General features: G+C 37.0%; 1 protein-coding gene across 2 annotated transcripts; it reads left to right on the plus strand.

The window, feature by feature from the left end:
• The first annotated feature begins 13,313 nt into the window (after window positions 1-13,313).
• Window positions 13,314-18,990, plus strand: LOC137723331 (deSI-like protein At4g17486). Of its 2 annotated transcripts, none has more exons than XM_068462496.1 (4): window positions 13,314-13,626; window positions 15,091-15,384; window positions 15,620-15,700; window positions 18,623-18,990. In XM_068462496.1, the coding sequence occupies exons 1-4, from the start codon at window positions 13,455-13,457 to the stop codon at window positions 18,757-18,759; spliced, it is 684 nt and encodes a 227-aa protein (XP_068318597.1). In that variant the 5' UTR covers window positions 13,314-13,454; the 3' UTR covers window positions 18,760-18,990. The 2 variants fall into 2 exon arrangements, with proteins under 2 accessions (XP_068318597.1, XP_068318598.1); XM_068462497.1 differs by having other exon boundaries at window positions 15,091-15,378.
• The last annotated feature ends 230 nt before the right edge of the window (window positions 18,991-19,220 follow it).

A 19,220-nucleotide genomic window follows, 5' to 3' on the forward strand; every position in this document is an offset into this window, starting at 1 on the left:
AAACTGGATTGCTGGACAATTGAAATAATACTCAACCTGCGAGGTCTTGTTTGGCGATTTGCTTGAGGCTTCGAACTACTTGTTCATGTGCCTTTTTTAGGCTTGGTTGGTGATCAGCTGAAAATCTGAATGGATTGCAAGCTTCTTCATTGCTAAGTATTTCGCTAGTACGGGCTGCTAATAAAGCATTGTCTGCTCCGTCGTTGGATGCTTTGAAGTTTGGAGTGTCATGGGCTTGGTCGGCGCGAGCCACATGGCAAGATCGGCACGGTTGAGGGTCGTGGTGTAAGATCGGAATAGTTAGGAGCCATAGTGATAAAGTGTATATTATGATTACACCCAGTCCTGTTCATGTCAGAATATCTCTACAAAAAGTCATGTGTTAGCATGTGTCGATGAGCACCCGATATGATATGTTGTTTATGTGAGATTTTGTGATTTTGAATGTCATGCCCTTATTTACTAGATATTGTGTCGTAATGAATTCTTGAGATTTTGCAGGCTACAATAAATATTTTTATACTATACGTAGTAAGTATATTTGGAAACTATATTTGTTTTACAGCGAGGGGTTACAATGTTTTCAGAAAGGTTTTTATAAAACTTTATTTTCTGGCCACTCACCCTTGTTTTTCGTCCCTCCAGGTTTTAGTAGCTAAGCTTTCTTATCGATAAGGATTCTTGGCAAATCTTGGTGTAGAAGATTACCTTCAACTGTATAATTCTCACCCTATCTTACTGTACTGTAATTATGCTCTGACATCACATGTGAAATGGGTTCATTCCCGCTCACAACGCACTCTTATATTTAGGCACTTTTAGGTTTAAATTTATTCTCATATTCCACCACACTACACTTTATGGCTTCATCACCTTCCAGGTGTCGGCCAGCACAGCTCGATTCGGAATCCAAGTGGATATTCGGGGTCAAGGTGTGTCAGTGGGGCAGTGGGTTAAGCCTCACAATGGGCTAGCAATAATGTGGTTCAATTTCACCTTTGGAAAGAATAGAACCTAATAACTCTCATTTACAAGTGAAAAGAAAGACCACTAGACCGTAGTACTTAAGTGACTAGTGTTTTGGGACAATTAATTGAAATATTTATACAAGCACCCTATAAAGATTTGTGTTTTTTCTAAACCATGCCGGAGAGGGAAATTCAAATTTAAATGTAAAGAAGCAAGTTCATTTCTATATCTACCTCGTATAACACACATATGGACCATTTTGCGTTGTGTTAGTCATCCATATAGTTGGAATAAAAAAGTGGAATAGTAGTTGTCGAATTTGGTGCTGTCAATTGCACAAGCCATTCCCAATGAAAGAATACATTGCATGTTGGCTAAAAGAAAACTGAAGGACTTTAGGGTTGCTAAGTCAAAATTATTGTCTAAATAATATATCCAGAAGTCAAAGGCAAAAAATAAACAATATCACGCTGGTGCTCCTATGTTCCTAACTCATTGCTGAAGGTCAAGCTTTGTTGGACGGATTGCAATTTGCCAAAAAGGAATTAGAAGGCTTCGTATTGAAAGTTACTTTAAAACAATTACTATTTAGACAATAACCTGAAGGACAATTACTATTTAGGAATTAAAAGGCTTCGTATTTAAAGCAACTTCACTCTACTAAGACAATTACTATTCAGGTTATTGAATTAAAACAATTACTATCTTAGTGAACAGTAATTGTCCGAGTGCATTTCTACCACTAATTAAATTGTCCAGGCAATTGGTATTAAAATATTAGTTTTTTTTATAAAATAATTTTATGTTTAATTTTTACCCAATCTCGTCATACCACATGTCATTAACTAGAGATACAATTTTTCTGGATAGATTTTCAGTAGATTTTTAACCAATCACGTAGGGCAACAGGTCATGATCTCATAAGAATTTTGTGGATAGATTGATAAGATTTTTGACCAATTCCATCACGTCATGTGTTACTAAGGCATGCCACATGACATTATCTACAACATTATTCTCCATATTAACCTTACATCTGTAGAGAAGTCAACGATATCATTCCTGATATCTTGCCTTAGTTTAGGAAATAAATTTGTAATTGATTTGTATAGATTTATTTTCCTGTTGTATACCTAGAATGTAGGATAGTTTACTTCTCTGTCAAGAGTTCTTCTTTGTATAAATGTCTTCGTATTAATAGAAGAAAATCACTTCCGCAAAATATATTTTTACTCTATTTTACATGGTATCAAGAGCTAGGCCAAAATCCTAGTTCTTGCCACTGCCCATTTTTTGCTATTTTTCAATAGCTTTTTCCATCGACTGTCATGGCCACTGACGACCTTTCCAAAGATGCCGCGGCTAATGTTTTAAATCCATTGTTTATCCATCATTCAGATCCCCTATCTATGATGTTGGTTTTGAAGCCCCTTAATGGGGACAATTCCTCTACCTGGTCACGTGCGATGAGCATCTCCCTAAGTGCCAAAAACAAGCTTGGCTTTGTTAATAGTACTGTCACACAACCTTCCGAGAAGATCAAACCGAACAACCATTCTATATGGATTGAAGCAAGCATCTCGTCAATGGTTTGCAAAGTTTTCCGAAGCTATTCAATCTGCTGGTTATGTCCAATCAAAGGCTAATTATTCTTTGTTCACACGGCAGCAAGGCAAGTCTTTTACAGCCCTCTTAATTTATGTTGATGATATTTTGATCATTGGCAATGACCCTAATGCAATTGAGGCTCTCAAAACATTCCTTAATAGTCATTTCAAGATCAAGGACCTTGGTGACTTGAAATACTTTTTGGGCATTGAACTGTCACGTTCGAAGAATGGGGTTTTCATTTCCCAACGTAAGTATGCTTTAGAGATTTTGAAGGATGGTGGTCTCTTGGGAGCTCGCCCAGTTGAGTTTCGCATGGAACAAAACATTAAGCTTTCAAACAATGGTGAATTACTTAAAGATCCGGCACAGTATAAGAGGTTGGTGGGCCGATTGATCTATTTAACGATTACTAGGCCGGACATAACATATTCAGTGTGGATTTATGCATGAACATCGCCGTCTACATATAGAAGCAGCTCTCCGAGTTTTGAAATATATAAAAAGTTCTTCTGGACAAGGTTTGTTTTTCTCTTCTAAATATGACTTGACCTTGAGTGCATATTGTCACTTAGATTGGGCAGAATGCCCTACGACACAAAGATCAACTATAGGGTATTGTGTTTTTTTGGGCTCTTCATTGATTTCTTGGAGATCAAATAGACAAAAGACCGTATCTTTGTCATCTGCTGAGGCCGAATATAGAGCCATGACTGGAACATGTTGTGAACTATCGTGGTTTGATATCTTCTAAGGGACTTGGGTTTGTTGCATCCAAAACCGACCTTATTGCATTGTGACAACAAAGCAGCCCCTTAATATTGCTGCTAATCCAGTTTTCATGAACGTACTAGACATATAGAGATGGATTGCTACTTCATTCGAGATAAGATACAAGATGGTTCTGTTGTCACACAATTTGTTCCCTCTTCACACCAACTTACAGATGTATTCACAAAAGCATTGGGGAAGGACACTTTCTCGAGTATTATACAGAAGTTGGGAGTTCTTGACATCCACTCTCTAACTTGAGGGGGAGTGTAGAGAAGTCAACAATATCATTCCTGATATCTTGGCTTAGTTTAGGAAATAAATTTGTAATTGATTTGTATAGATTTATTTCCTGTTGTATACCTAAAATGTAGGATAGTTTACTTCTCTGTCAAGAGTTCTTCTTTGTTTAAATGTCTTGGTATCAATAGAAGAAAATCACTTTCGCAAAATATATTTTTACTCTATGTTACAACATCCAACCTAAAGTCACATGCCAAATTCAAAATCTCTCTAAATCCTTCTTCATAATTTATAAATCTTGAGTTATTATATTGTCTTCTTTAAGGAGATTGTTAGAAATCGAAGAGCAAGATAATGAATTGTTCGATCCAGTGCTTACTGGACTTGTAGATAAACATCAATGGCATATCAACAACCATATTGACTACATATTGACCCTTAAAGTTCACAATATCAACATGTGAATGTAATACATGCTTAGGCTGCCACTTAGTACTACGGTCTAATGGTATTTCTCTTCAGTTGTAAATGAGAGGTCTTAGGTTCAATTCTCGCTAAAGGCGAATTTGAACCACATTATTGCTAGCCAATTGTGAGGCTAAGCCCACCCCCTCCCTTTTAGTGTAGATAATATCGTTTGTTCAAAAAAAAAAACAAAAAAAAAAAAAAAATATATATATATATAGGCTTGGGTTGAGACTTTTACCTTTAATGGCAAAGAGAGTTTGCTCCTACTCCAAAATAAAAAGTTTTATTGTGCTATTCATAATTTCATACTGCCACACCTACCAAAAAGAGCAGTTTGTACATTGAAATCAAACTGGGTGTATCATTAGCAGTACTAGAGGATACTTATCAGTTCAACATAGATCGAAAGGTCACAGATGACTCTTTCAGTGGGGAAATCCCAAAATCAACGATAAACCAAACCTCAAGTTGTATTATTCATGAACCCCTTTGTAACCATTGCCTAAAGATCAAAAGATTTAATATTAACTCATCGTACATCCCTACCAAAATTTGGCTTTAGAATACACTAGTTAGGCATCAAAGAAATAAAAATACGATGGTGTAAGTGATGTAGGCATCAGATTTATAAAAATTGAAATAAAACTAATAACATGCATTAATTAAGAGATTTTTTTTTTTTTTTTAAAGATGGCATTTTGAATTTCATTTAGAAGCCAACAGGCTAACAATTACAATGGAGTCGATCCTCCTTCACAAGGTCATACACAATAATTGGAGGGTGATCAAACCAAGAAACCAAGTACATTCACCATCCGAATGGATGGCAAAGCGAGCTAATCTACGAGCAACAAAGTTGGCTTCGCGGTGGATATGGGAAGCAGTAGCTCCAATGATCAAAAGAAGCAGTGACTTTGTGTCACATCCTAGCCCAGGCCCCCACCACATCCCTGACTCGACTCCACCATAGCACGATATTGTCCACTTTGGGCCCCGACCACGTCCTTACGGTTTTGTTTATGGGAACTCACACGAGAACTTCTCAATGGGTCACCTATCCTGGGAATGCTCTCGCACGGAACTCGCTTAACTTCGGAGTTCCGATGGAACCCAAAGCTAGTGAGCTCCCAAAAGGCCTCGTGCTAGGTAGAGATGAGAATATACATATAAGGCTTAAAGGATTGACTCTCTTGGGCGATATGGGATTTTATAATCTACCTCCCTTAAGGGCCCGACGTCCTCATCGGCACACATTCGGCCAGGGATTGGCTCTGATACCAAATTGTCACATCCCGGCCCGAGCCCCCACCTCATCCTGGGCTCGACTCCACTGTAGCACGATATTGTTCGCTTTGGGCCCCGACCACGCCCTCACGATTTTTGTTTTTGGGAACTCACACAAGAAATTCCCGGTGGGTCACCCATCTTGGGAATGCTCTCACGTGGAACTCGCTTAACTTCGAAGTTCCGATGGATCCCGAAGCCAGTGAGCTCTCAAAAGGCCTCGTGCTAGGTAGAGATGGGAATATACATATAAGGCTTAGAGGATCGACTCCCTTGAGCGATGTAGGATGTTACACTTTGCATCCTCGATGATTGGCCCAACATGAGACAAATTCACTTAAGACACATTCAAGGCCAAAATGATCTGGTGAGAATCACTCTCAAAGACAATATTATGAATTCCCCTTTCAACCACCAGCTCAAGCCCAGGACGGATGACCAACGCCTCCACTTGAACAGGTGAAAAGACATCATCAAAATTCCTCATTGTAGCTCCCACAAAGCACCCATTAGAGTCTCTAATCACCATTCATACACCCCTAATCTTAACATTATGGTTCCATGTACCATCCACATTAACCTTGTGATATCTCGGAGGTGGACTTGACCATCGTGGAGAGATAATTAGGCAAGTAGGAGCCGGAGGTTTGGATGTGATTTTTAAAAATTCCTACCACCAATTAAAAGCACATCATGTCATGATATTAGGCATAAGATTCAAAATCTCCCCCCATAATTTTGAGTTCCTAGCTAACCAAATAGCCCAAATCTTTATCAAGATCCTATTGAAGTCGACCTAATTCAAAGTTTTGTACCATTCGGAGTGCCCAATCTACTATAGATTTGTCGGCTAGAGGAGATTGGAAAGCACCCATAGGAGAGGAAAACCAAATAGCTCGGGCAAACAGACACTCTAGTAGAAGATGGCACGTAGTCTCACCCTTAGACCACATAAAGTACAATGAGGGTCAACTGGAATGTGTTTGCAAATAAGATTGGATGGTGTTGGAATGATATGAGACGTAATTCTCCAGGCTATCATTTTAACTTTAGGTGGAATGTCGGCCTTCCAAAGTTTTTCCCAAAGACCATTGAGGAGATAACTTGGTGCCGATGAAGAAGTAGCTAAAGAGGGCACCAAAATCCAGTTCCTAGCAACATGATAAGCATTTTTGACGGCGAATTGCCCTTTCTTGTCATAATGCCAGATGATTCTATCTTCCATTGGGCGCTTGGTCAGAGGCATAAATTGCACTATGTCTACTTCCTCCTTTGAAAGAACCGAAGATAGAATGTCTACATTCCATTGGAAATCAATCGTGATGAAGTCGCGAACAACAGATATGGGCGTGTTCACAGGCCTTGGTGAAGAAACCTCAAAGGTGGAGGGATAGGGTAACCACTTATCACCCCAGACCTGCGTGCAACTTTCGTCACCAATTTGCCATCTTGATCCTCGCATAATAATCTTTTAGCCTACATAAATGCTACACCATACAAACGCGGTATTCAGCCACACCTTTGCATCCAAAAATGAGGAATGCAGGAAATACCGAGCTTTCAGTAGCCTAGCCACCAAAGATTGAGGTTCAACAAGTAATTTCCACCCTTGCTTTGCTAGCAGCCCAAGATTAAAGGCATAGAGGTTACAAAACAAAAGTCACCCTCTGATTTTGGTCGGCAAAGTTTGTTCCACGCCAACCAATGAATCCGTTTAGAATTACTTGTTTCATTCCACCAAAAGAATGCCATAATTTGATGCAAGTCATCGCATAAGTATTTTGGCAGTAGATGACAGTACATCGAGTATAGTGGGATTGCTTGGGCAACCATCTTCACTAATAACTCTTTACCAACTGCACTTAGACATTTCACTTTCCACTCTTGGAGTTTTTTCCAAATTCGCTCCTTTATATGATTAAAGCAAGCCCCTCGGTTTCGACCCATAAAGGTAGGCAACTCAAGGTACTTTTCATGTATGTCCACCCATTCCACCCTAATCAGGTCAACTAGTGAAATCTGATCTCCCCTTCTAATGTTTCTACTGAAGCTCACTGCACTTTTCAATAAATTCACTTGTTGACACAATGCGCGTTCATAAGTGTTAAGAATCGATTTCACCCACAGCTAATCTTCTTAACGAGCTCGTACAAACACAAGGCAATCATCTGCCAAGAGAAGGTGATGGATCAACAGGGCATTCTGAAAGATCAGAATTCCTTGGATAACATCGGAGCATTAATACTTTGCAATCATAGCCGAGAGGCCCTCGACACACAATAAGAAGAGATATGGTGAAATAGGGTCACCTTGTCTCAGACCACGGGATGGCAGCATGTAACCTCTTAGAAAACCATTGACAATAAACGAGTATGACATTGAGGAGACACGCATCATGACCAAATTTCCCTATTTTGTATTAAATCCCAACTTCAGCATAACACGTTCCAGGCAACTCTAATCGATTTTTTCGTAAGCTTTACACATATCTAGTTTTGGAGCGAAGAATCAAGAGATTAAACCTTAGCGAGCAAATTTAAACCTGGCAAGTTGGTCATATGTAAAGTGTAAACATACATCCATATTAAAACAAAAATAAATGTCTTTATGAAACCATGAGAATGAATCCAACATCATCGTCAGTTTCCCACTCAGTCAGTTTCAATCTCTCTAAGGCAGTGAAAGAAGGGTTAGTATTTGTCATAAATGTCTTGGACTTTCTTGGCGAAGATGGAGCCACTCAAGAGATACACAACACACTTGTAGGTCAAGAATGAAGACGAACTAGTAGATCCCACCGACGACGAAAGACCTACTAAAGAAGAGAGCGAGAGAGTCCACTGGACTTGGGAAGGAAAATAGGGAAAAGCGAAGAGTTAGTGTGTCATAGCAGCTGGGTGGAGGTGTCACATGAGTAGGAGATGAAGATGATGATGTTTTTTTTCTTTCAATAGGGATTTTTTTTTAAGTAATAAAATAAAATATTGATTTTTGATGGTTAATCCACATGACGCAATATGGTTGGATCGATGGGCTCCATCCTTGTGCCACATAAACAAACTAAAATTTCCATGTCCATCGAGCTTTAATAAGAAAATAATTGAATCCATGAGTTTAATGGTGATTTAGAAGGGAAAACATTTTTAACCGGAGTGAATGGAATGAAACTTTTGTTACCAATAATTTCATTGTTCACTTTATTGTGTTCTACTTATATGAGGTTCATTAAGCAACAAATACATAGTAATGCAAGTGTGAGAGAGTCCTTTTAGGATAGTAAATTTATATGGACAAGGAGAATCCTAGCAGATATCTAGCAATAGATATTCTTTCCTTATAGTGTTATGATTACTTGTGGTACAAGCCAATTCCTAGATTGTAAGAATCTCCAAGAAATAGGAAACTAGTTCATCGGAACAAGCCTCTATGTCTTACGGAGCAAGCATGGGCTCCTCGTCCAGACTTGCAAGCCTAGACAACCATTCCGGAGTCCAACATGGGTGCAATGGCACCGTTGGTCCCTTTGTACGACCCAACCCAATCGAAGTTGGTTAGTCTATGACGGGACTTAGAAGTCATTTGTATTCTGATTCGCCTTGCTCCACCTAAAAAAAAAAAAAAAAAAAATCGTGGTCCACACTTATTTGCCTTATCCACATCTAGTGTAAATCGACTCGACTTCCATTAACCTGTCATGTCTACCTAGTGCAATTTTGCTCCTTGCCGATGGAGTGTATGTGCTCATAGTGGTGGATCTAGGAAATATTATTAGGGTGGTCAATAAGAATAGCACACAGTGTGCAAATTTTTTTTAACAATAATAGCATGCATATCGCCATTTCTTTGAGTCTTGGTAGGCCTAAAGTCATTTGCAAAGGCATCATGTACACCTGTTAATGCCTCATTTGCATGGGTAACTAACATGTCCAAGGCTGCTCCCATATGAATGATTAAGAAAGGAACACACTTATCTTGAACACACTAACAAATTGATTGATATCATTGCATCCCATTAATATGTTTGTCCAAGAATGATGATGCTTTGTTCATTCTCTAATATTACCACTTCATTTATTTCGCATTTTTGGATAGTCTTTTACTTGGTTCTTTTTTTTCTTCCTACAACTATAATCTTAACCAACAAACAAGCCAAAGGTAAATTATATTAGCACTAGACTGTAAAGGGGCAGCACCTCTCTAATGCATTTTATCAAGCAGTTGGAGGGCATATATGAAGGGCAACTCTAACTTTCAAAAGAGCAGCACTTAAGTCATCCATGGAGATTCACCGGAGTTTAGAAGGTCAGCTGACCCCCCTTGCCCCTAAGTCGATCAGCCCATGTGTGCTCGTCCCACCTAATATCTAACCTAGAATAGGTTTTCAGTTCTATGCAATTCCCTTAATAGTCTACTGAACAAGTTCAGTTTCTGCTACTATTCACAAGTTGGTTAGAGATGGCAAAACGCTTAAGTAAGGGTTTTAAAGGCATCACAAATGCCAATTAAGAAAGGTTATTCTAGTATTTTAAATTAGTTGTTCAAGGGTGTTTACGATATTTAATGTAATATCATAACAAATGCCAATTAAGAAAGGGTATTCTAGTATTTTAAATTAGTTGTTCAAGGGTATTTACGATATTTAATGTAATATCATAACAAATGCCAATTAATGAAGGGTATTCTTGTATGGCTAAACTGAACAACCCCTCCCCTTAGTATAAAGGTAAGGAGGAGGTCGGGGAGTTGGGAGGAGAATAATTTTTCTTTTAATTTTTAATTTTATTTCTTTGTTAAATATTTTAAATCAAATAAATAATTTTGTAAATAAGTTTATAAGAATTTATAAAAAAAAATTTAACAAAAATTAGACGGAAATGTCCTTAATTGGCTAACAAAGATAAACACAAGGACCAAATTGGCTAAATTGAAAACACAGGGACTAAATTGACCCAACAACTAAAACACAGAGACCATTTTAACATTTAAGCCATAAAAGCTTGAAAAGTTATAGTTTTAATAAAAAACCATGTTTTAAGTTTTGTTTAATGATTAGTACATGGCCCATATTAAAGTAGTCCAACTGAAAATGGCCCAACTATAATAAATTATGATTTGTCGATTTTACCCCTAACTTTTTTAGGTTGAGTTCCAGATTTTCGTCATTATTAGAGTTCATCGTTGTTTTGCAGACTTTCTTCTTTTTCTTTGAAACAAAAATATAGATCCTCATGCTATTTAATTTATATTTTGTACTATTTCGTTGAAATGTGATCGTCGTTATTATTCTTAGTGTATTCGAGGTACTGTTTTTCAAATTTTCATCGTTTGTTTCTCCAGAAAATAAATTTGAGATCTGCATGCTATTCAATAATAACGACGGGTCATTATTTATGGACTGTAAAAATAAACTGTTTCTGGATTTTAAGTAAGACTGTCTATGGAATCTAAGTCACTGTTTCTAGAATCTAAGTTACTATTTCTAGAATCTAAGTCACAGTTTCTGGATCGAAATGAAATAGACACGCTGTTTCTTAAATGTAAGCTAAAAAAGAAATAGTGCAATTCACTATATTTGGATTCAAAGCAAAATAAACACCATGTTTCTTAAATATATTCAACTGGTGCATGAAAGAAAAGAAACAGTCAAAAGTTAAAACATAGATTGTTTCTGGAACTAAGTCACTGTTTCCAGAATTTAAGTCACTGTTTCTGCATTTTGGTTCTTTTCTTTCCAGATACAGTGTTTGTTTGTGTATAGACAAAACAAACATTGTATCTGATTTTTTTTTTCCAGAAACAGTGTTATGTTTTTGGTTATCCAGAAACAGTTTTATGTTTTAGTTCTTTTTTTTTTCCAGACACTTTTTTGCTGGTTTCTGCCATTAAACTTCTTTGAACTTGTTTCGGCAGCTTTGTTCCGATGAATGCTTCATTTTTCAATTTTGATTTGAACTTTGATTTGGTTGTTTTTGAAAGGGGGGAATTCTATTTGATAGGAAGACAGGGAGTTATTATGGGGATTTTGTGCTGGGTTGAGGTTGGTGAAGAGTCAAGACAATATCAAATCATTTAGGGGTATTTACGGAACTATAGATTTGTAGTGAGTTGGGTTTATAAGTTTGACCCGTGAACAATAGTTTTGGATGGTTTTTTTTATTAAACTTTGAGCCCTTCTGGTTAAATAACATTTTGTGATTGTTTTTGGTTAAATATTTGTTGGACCAAGCCCTTTTCATTAAAGCTCCCTAAAAATAATGATGTACTTAACAAGAAAAACCCATGAAGGGTATTCTTATATTTTAAATTAGTTGTTCAAGGGTGTTTACAACATTTAATGTATCTCAACGAATGGGTGCTTTTGGTATTTCAGTTAGTCATGTAAGAATTGTAGAACACTTAGTGTGCGTTTGTTGCACCAGACTATCTCGGACTGGACTAGCTTTTAGGACTAAACTGGATTGCCTTAAAATAGACTAAGCTATGATGTAGTGTCAGACTAAGAAGCAGGATAATTAATAAATTCTAATATTATATTAATTTATCTATATCTCTATTAATAGTTTATTCTTAATTCTCTGATTTTTTTTTTCCTTTTTTTTTTCTTTTTTCTAAAGACTCTTCCTCTTCTTCGAAACCCAATCCCACACTTTGAGATCAAATCAAAACCAACTTCCTACAATTGCATATCAAATCAAAACCAACTCCCCGCAATTACAAATCAAATCAAAACCAACTCTCAACAATTTTAAATTCCACAATTTGGCGTCTCAGGTTGCTTACCCCATCTTTATAGCCAAAAATCCCAAGCTACTGTCGTCCCAATCCAAGACCTTTGCTATTTTCGTCGCCATCGCAAGCGCCAGCATTTTGGCCTCCAATATTCCTTCATCATCGTCGTGTTCCTCACTCACCACTGGGTTCACAAGGATTTCATGATTTGGGTTTCAACGGCCGTTGTGTTCCTCACCCACCACTGGGTTCAGAAAGATCCCATGATTCGAGTTAGAATGGAGACCATCGGCGGTGATCTGTGCCCACGACAGTCGGAGGTGGTGCAGTTATATAGGTCTTGCTGGAGGAGGAAGAGACGGAAGAGAGCAGAGAAGGAAGACGATCTTAGCTAGTCCTTCCTTTTCGAGGGCTCTCGCTAAGAACTTCTAGCGAGCCTATTAGTCCACACGAGTCCCCTTTAGTTTCATTAAACATAATCTCAGTATCTAACAAACACTGGACAGTTTATTCCGGTGAGAGTTAAGGAAGCCAAACAAACGCAACCTTACTAGACTGCGCCATTTTGTGTCTTTTCCCAAAAATCAATTAGAAGCCCAAGTGGTAAGATGTTCATTTTCATTCCAAGGCTTGCGAGTGCTTACTGAGTAGTTGTTGATCAATTTTTATTCCAAAGGTGAATAAATAGAAAATATTTTTACTCATCATCTTATATCGTTGTTTATTTTAAATTATAAAATTTGTGATTATAGAAGATTAAGTCAAACTCATTTAATAGTTTAGGGGTTGGTTTGTAAACTTTTAATATGATCGAGAACGTTTTTAGATAAAATATTTTTGGTTTCTAAAATCACTTAAAGTGTTTTTTTATGTGCTTCTTGCATGAAACAATAAAATAATTTTTCAGATCTTACTTACCATTTATTAAAGATTGATTTATAAAATAATTTCATGGTAAGCAGTTTCAACTATTTTAAAAGTACTTGCAACCCTTTATTTAAGAGGCAATGCGTATTACCGTTAAGTAACGATAGTGAAAAATAATGCTTTGTCGTATCGATCTAAGTTATAAATCCCAAATTCATATACATGACGGAATGTCGGCAAGAAAATGGTAAATTTTATTTTTGATGATATTCCACAAGACAACAAAGTGCAAACCACACACAACCAATAACCAAAAAGTCGTTTTAAAATATAGTTTTGATATTTCTCCTGAAACTCCAAATTTTCTCTCTCAATCTTCCTCCCGTTTCTCGGCATCCAAACGGCGGAATAACTTTGTGCCGGGGTTCGTTTTGATCGGCGAGCGGGATGATCAGGCTGTGCTAATTTCCGAACTCAATTGAGGAGATTAGGGTTTACGAGTGACTCAATATACAATGCGGTTGTTTCCTTTGAGCTTAAGCCCAAGCTCGACCGCCAGAGCAGACAAGGAGCTCACTGATCGGAAAAAAAATCGCGCCCATTTGTACCTCAATGTCTACGATCTCACGCCTGTGAACAACTACCTTTACTGGGTTGGATTCGGGATCTTCCACTCCGGCATAGAAGGTTTGGGATTTTTGTGCCTCTTTCGGGTTTTTGAGTGATGCAAGTTTCAATTTTGAGTGTTTTATGTTTATTTTAGGTGTTATTGATGTTTAATTGTGGTTAATTTGGGTTTATTGTGATGCATTTTATGAATTTTGAGGAATTTCTACAGTGTGTTGTGTTGTTAGACTTTGCTGGTGTTCTGTAAGAAAAGAGTGACTGAAATGGTAACTAGAAGAGAGTGCCTGCGTCCGAAAGCATGCTGCTTAATTTATTATTGACAAGATGCAAACAATTATAACGTTTCTACTGAAGATTTCAGATAATCATGGGATCAAGTGAAACCTAAAACAGCTTGTGAACATTGATGTGCCTCTCTAAGAAATCTTTTTTTGTCTCAAATGAAAACTGCGTTAATACGTTTATATACATAATGAGACGCAGGTTTAGGTAAAGATTAGTACTTTAGAGTATTAATGGAACTTTATCGAAACAAATATTTGATATTTGCATCCGTACCTGAGGAAGATGAAATTTCAGTTCTTCTTCTCGTAAGTGTTAAGTAAGAAAAAAAAGTACCATTTTGTTACACAACTCCACAAATCAGCTGATTAACAAAGTAGGATTATTTAATGAGAGAATTGTAAGTTTTATATGTTCCTTACTAGAATATGGTAAGTCTGCAATGGTGGTTGTCGAATAAAAGCGTCAAATTATAAAAGGGTTTTGTAGCTAATGTAAACATCAAATATGCAGATAGGTAACAACCTATAGATTACAATATAGTATGAAATGGAGCAATCAGGATTGAGGTATGTAAACTCACCTGGTGGCAGCCATGATGAATAGAGCCTTTGGGATAGTCTCCTCCTCTCTGCATTTCTTCATGTTCAAGGCTTCAAGCTATACAATAGGGCAAGCTCTGTATTGAACATGTAGTTATGAGATTAGGGACCGAACCTATATTAATACAGTCCAAATCCGCCACCCCTATTAGAGAGAGAGTTAATATTACTATGCCATATCTAACTAAAAGTCCAACTCAATGAGGGATGTCAGAAATAATCATTCACATAAAGATCTATTACGCTAAATACATTGCAGCCTACGATACATGTGTGGCCAAACAATACTCAAAATATTCTAACTGATATATTATACGTAACTTTTAATTTGTGTGAATCATCAACCCACATAAGGGGTTATTGCAGCTATATCATTGCAGAACATATAATAATTATCTTTTGAATTTAGGTATAATGTTTCTTGAACCACGAGTAGCTAAATGTCACAAAGCTGGAATGGAAATCTTAGAAAAGTACATTACTTCTTGGATTTGTAGAATAATTTACTTATTATTGTTGATGATTTGCTTGTAGTTTTTCTTTATTTTGCACTGAGGTGTTTGACGGCATCCCACTGGCAGTAGTTATACAAAATTGTAGTTGGAAAACATGACAAAGTTCTACCTATTTTCGTTTACAGTTCATGGCTTGGAGTATGGCTTTGGAGCCCATGAGTACCCCAGCAGTGGGGTTTTTGAGGTAGAACCAAGAAGTTGTCCTGGCTTCATCTTCAGAAAGTCAGTCCTGGTGGGCAGCACTGATATGTCTCGCTCAGAATTCCGGTCATTTATGGAGAACCTTTCTGGAAAGTATCATGGAGATACCTATCATTTAATTGCCAAGAATTGCAACCATTTCACTGATGAAGTTTGTATGCGGCTAACTGGAAAAACTATACCTGGATGGGTAAATCGGCTAGCCCGAGTAGGTGAGAGTAAGATACTCTACTTCAATACTCACAAGACCTACACGCTACTTGAATTACATTAGGTTTTCTAGACCTTGTAAATGAATGACATATCCTCGTTTCGGATTATAAATGCACAATTGTGTGATTATTATATGATTGACTTGGCTCTGTGTGCCCATAGATTCTATACCCTCGGCGGGTCCACAAATGTTTAATGAGCTTTTCCTTTTTCTTAGTAAAGGTTTCTCTTAATTTTCAGGTTCTTTCTGCAACTGTCTTCTTCCAGAAAACATTCAAATTTCAGCAGTGAGACATCTTCCTGACCACCCGACATATTCTGGTATGTTCCCATCCATTGGGAAAAAAATTGTTCTATAAAGAGTTTTGAATCACAATCTTGCATATTTTTCTGACTTACTTTTCTGCAATAGAGTTATACTTTCCTCTTATAGTCTTATGGTACTCAAGCAACTAATGTTTTAAAAGGCGAAGGCGTGAGTGAGGCATTTGATGGATAGCCCCGTCTAGGCGAAAGCCTTGAAGCGTGAGGACTTAATTTTTATACCATATATTATATATATGTATATATTATAATACTTTGTAAAACAAATATTCATTATCATTCAAAAGTGCACAAATTATGTGCAAGTATAACTCACATGACCTAGTTTAATCAAGCAATCAAATTAATCAATATTCAAGCATCTACTTAAGAAAATGCCTATATATATATATATATATATATATTATAAGGAGAAAAAGAGAAATAAGGATAAATATAAAGACTTAAAAAAAAAAAAAAAAGAATAATATAACATTAAAAAAAATAATAAAAAGAGGTTTTTTTCTACCGGCCAATCATAAGCATATTTAGGAAAATAATAAAACCGAAAAAAAATAAAAATGGTTATCTAATATGTATCTTGTATATGAGGAAATAAATATTAAAAGCCAAAAGTGAAGAGTAAGGAGATGGCGGGTAACAAATGTCAATAAGTGAAGATAGTGGGGTAATAAATATTAACAAAGTGGGGCAGTTAAAGCTTTAAAGACAAAAGTAGAAAATTAAAAAACAAACTCAGCCTAAAAAACCCTAGCCGTCCATCTCCTTCATCTCCTTCGCTGGTTTCTTGGTCTGCAACTCAAAAACAGCCCTGCAACTAAAAGAAATCCAGATTTCTACAACCTAAATATGAAAAAGGGACGCCTAGTTCACGCCTTAGGCGCCTAGGCGCTCCCCGACGAGCCTAGGTGATGGAGGCGAAAAATGGTGAAGCCCCGCCTCCAAGGCCTCTAGGTGTGCCACCCCGAGGCGAGTTTTTTAACACACTTTACAGATATACATATAAAATAGGTACAAGGAAAAATAAACTGAAGCAGATATTCTTTTCCTCGTACCACTAAAAGGTTCATGAACATGTAATTTGCGTGTGACGTGGTGGGAGTTGAGGTGAGATGAGAGAGGGCTGAAGTGCATAGAAGGAGAGTCGGTTGGTTAAAAGAAGGGAGATCAGAGTAAAAATAGGAAACATTGAATTAAAGAGAGTTAGACATAATGCATATAAATAATTTTAGAGTTGTTGGGTATATATAAAACCTACAATAAAGAGAGTTAGACATGATGCTTCTTTCTGATCAACTTTTACAATTTTAAGTTTACTTATCTAACCCAATACCAAAAGTGCTCAACTAATCCACTACCATATATTGCTCATCAAAATTTCAACCCACCAATTTCTCTCTAAACCAGAGTAATCTTTACCTTAAAGCCTAAAGTTTCTGATTGATTTGTGGCTTAAATTCTTGACATTTGGAATTCCCTAGAACTGAATTTATGAATATAATTAGTTTGTTTAGACTTAGGGTCTGCTTGTTTGTTTCACTCTTTTGTTTCAAACTTTTTGGTAGTCTTATGTCGATTAGAACGAGTGTGATAATAAAAATATGATATCAGATGTGTATGGGTTTTCTTAATTCTGTGTTTGAACTTGTTCCGGCCGAGGTTGAACAAATGAAATATATTAAGTTGATTATAATTGGACAAGCATGATATGTCTGAGCGACTGTGGACATCGATTGAGCGTATGGAAATTAAATAAAATGCCATTGACTTCTCCTCTAAATGCTTTTGAAATTTTTCCTCCCAAAAGCCTTTTCAACACAGTTGAATATCATTTGGATGGCTGAAATTGGCTTGCCTTCTGCTTTAAAAGAGCTTTAGTTGCAAGTTCAGCATTTGGAGAGCATAATTACATGATACCGTGAAGACCACCTATTGGTCATGAACAAGCCATGATAGGGTGGTACAAGCAACCCAAATTCCTCTTTAACTCTATCATTCAACAAGGTTCTGGAGAAGATGGGTTAACAAATGAAGCAAAGAACACAACATGGAGTTGTGGTGCAGATGTTAATAAAAGAAAATATCGAACAATAGTTTAGAGTAGTTCATCACACAAAACATTTCAACAGATGTTCTGTTTTTCTTCTCTGGATGGTGCTGGTACTAAGCTTACCAAATGAAATGGGGGTAAGATTCAATCCTTAAATTGAATCCAGCTTGTTAATATGATGGAGAAGCTTAGGGAAATGGAGAAGAGAGAGAGACAAAAGGGAAGCTTGTGCGCACAGATTTTTATCTGAGAGAGGGTAAGAGGGAGAAAGTTGATACGATACAATAGGTTGCTTTTGTGTTCCCTACAAAGTAAAATAAAATGTGGTTTCAACCCATGAATGGTGCACCACCCCATGGTGTACAAATGTGTGTTTTTTCTGTTCCATAAACAGGACTTTTAGTTATAACACCGAATGTGTTTTTTATTGTTGTCTTTTTCATACCATGACTTGTGACCATGGATTTGCCTTGCTCTTTGATTGCGTTTGCGAGAATATTGGAATAAAATAGAATCATTTATCTTTTTTCTTCTGGAAAGAAACAGAATAGGTTGAATCATCACTCTGATTGATCGGCTCAACCTCCCCGGCATACTTGCCTTTGGTTAAGATATTTGTCGTGGATGTCTGATGGTATTTACCGGATCCTGCCATGCAGGTTTTCCCATCAATTCTTAGAATCTAGGTTTACAATTTGAATTAGTTCCTGTCCTTCGTGTAACTTTAATTGTTTAGTGAAAAGGATTTGAATCGTGTGTGTATACAGATGAGGATGTATGATGTATATGCTAGAGGTGGGGGGTTTGGGAACTTTGACATATGTTGTGATGTGTCTTGCATAAACTTTTTTCCCCTTTACTGTATACAGACGAGGATGGTGACGACGGATCAGAATCTATTGCATCATCTGGAACAGCAGCAAGTGAGGAGGGGCCAAATCATCATCTCCTGAATGTACCGAGTGGTGATGTAGCTTTCGTGAAGGAAAAACCTCCGAGGTTATGAAGGCAACTATAATTTATTCCGCGCATTATTATTTGTGGTATCCTCGTGTCTCCGTTTGTACTTGTACGTAGTCTATGATTCTAAACGTATCACCAAGCCGTATTATATGATCATTCAAGACCTCGGATGATAGTTCCTGGTACGGTGATGATGCTTGAGAACTGCTGTGTGTCGTTGAAATGTATGTATACGATTCAACTTATATCCGAACTGTAACATATGTTTGATGCATAGTGATTAGTTATTAGATACACTGTTTATTTAAAAAGAATTCACAGTGAAAGTGTCCGTTTGTCCCGTCCTGAACATCCTAAAAAAAAAGTGTGTCCGCTTCTTCGTGTTGAAAATCCCTAAATCAGTTATATTGACTCGGGTGGCGCTAGTATGTAGCATGCTTATGTAACTAAACATGACATTAAAGTGATTATATGATGACGTTGAGCTCGAAACTGGATCCATAC

Source organism: Pyrus communis, chromosome 17 (assembly GCF_963583255.1).
Source record: "Pyrus communis chromosome 17, drPyrComm1.1, whole genome shotgun sequence".
Lineage (NCBI taxonomy): Eukaryota > Viridiplantae > Streptophyta > Magnoliopsida > Rosales > Rosaceae > Pyrus > Pyrus communis.

What these genes read in the sequence shown, in the direction of transcription:
- LOC137723331 (XM_068462496.1), top strand. Translation starts at nt 13,455, where the DNA reads ATGCGGTTGTTTCCTTTGAGCTTAAGCCCAAGCTCGACCGCCAGAGCA. An exon ending in CTTCCACTCCGGCATAGAAG is followed by an intron (nt 13,627 to 15,090) that starts GTTTGGGATTTT and finishes TTTCGTTTACAG; the next exon opens with TTCATGGCTTGGAGTATGGC. An exon ending in GCTAGCCCGAGTAGGTGAGA is followed by an intron (nt 15,385 to 15,619) that starts GTAAGATACTCT and finishes CTTAATTTTCAG; the next exon opens with GTTCTTTCTGCAACTGTCTT.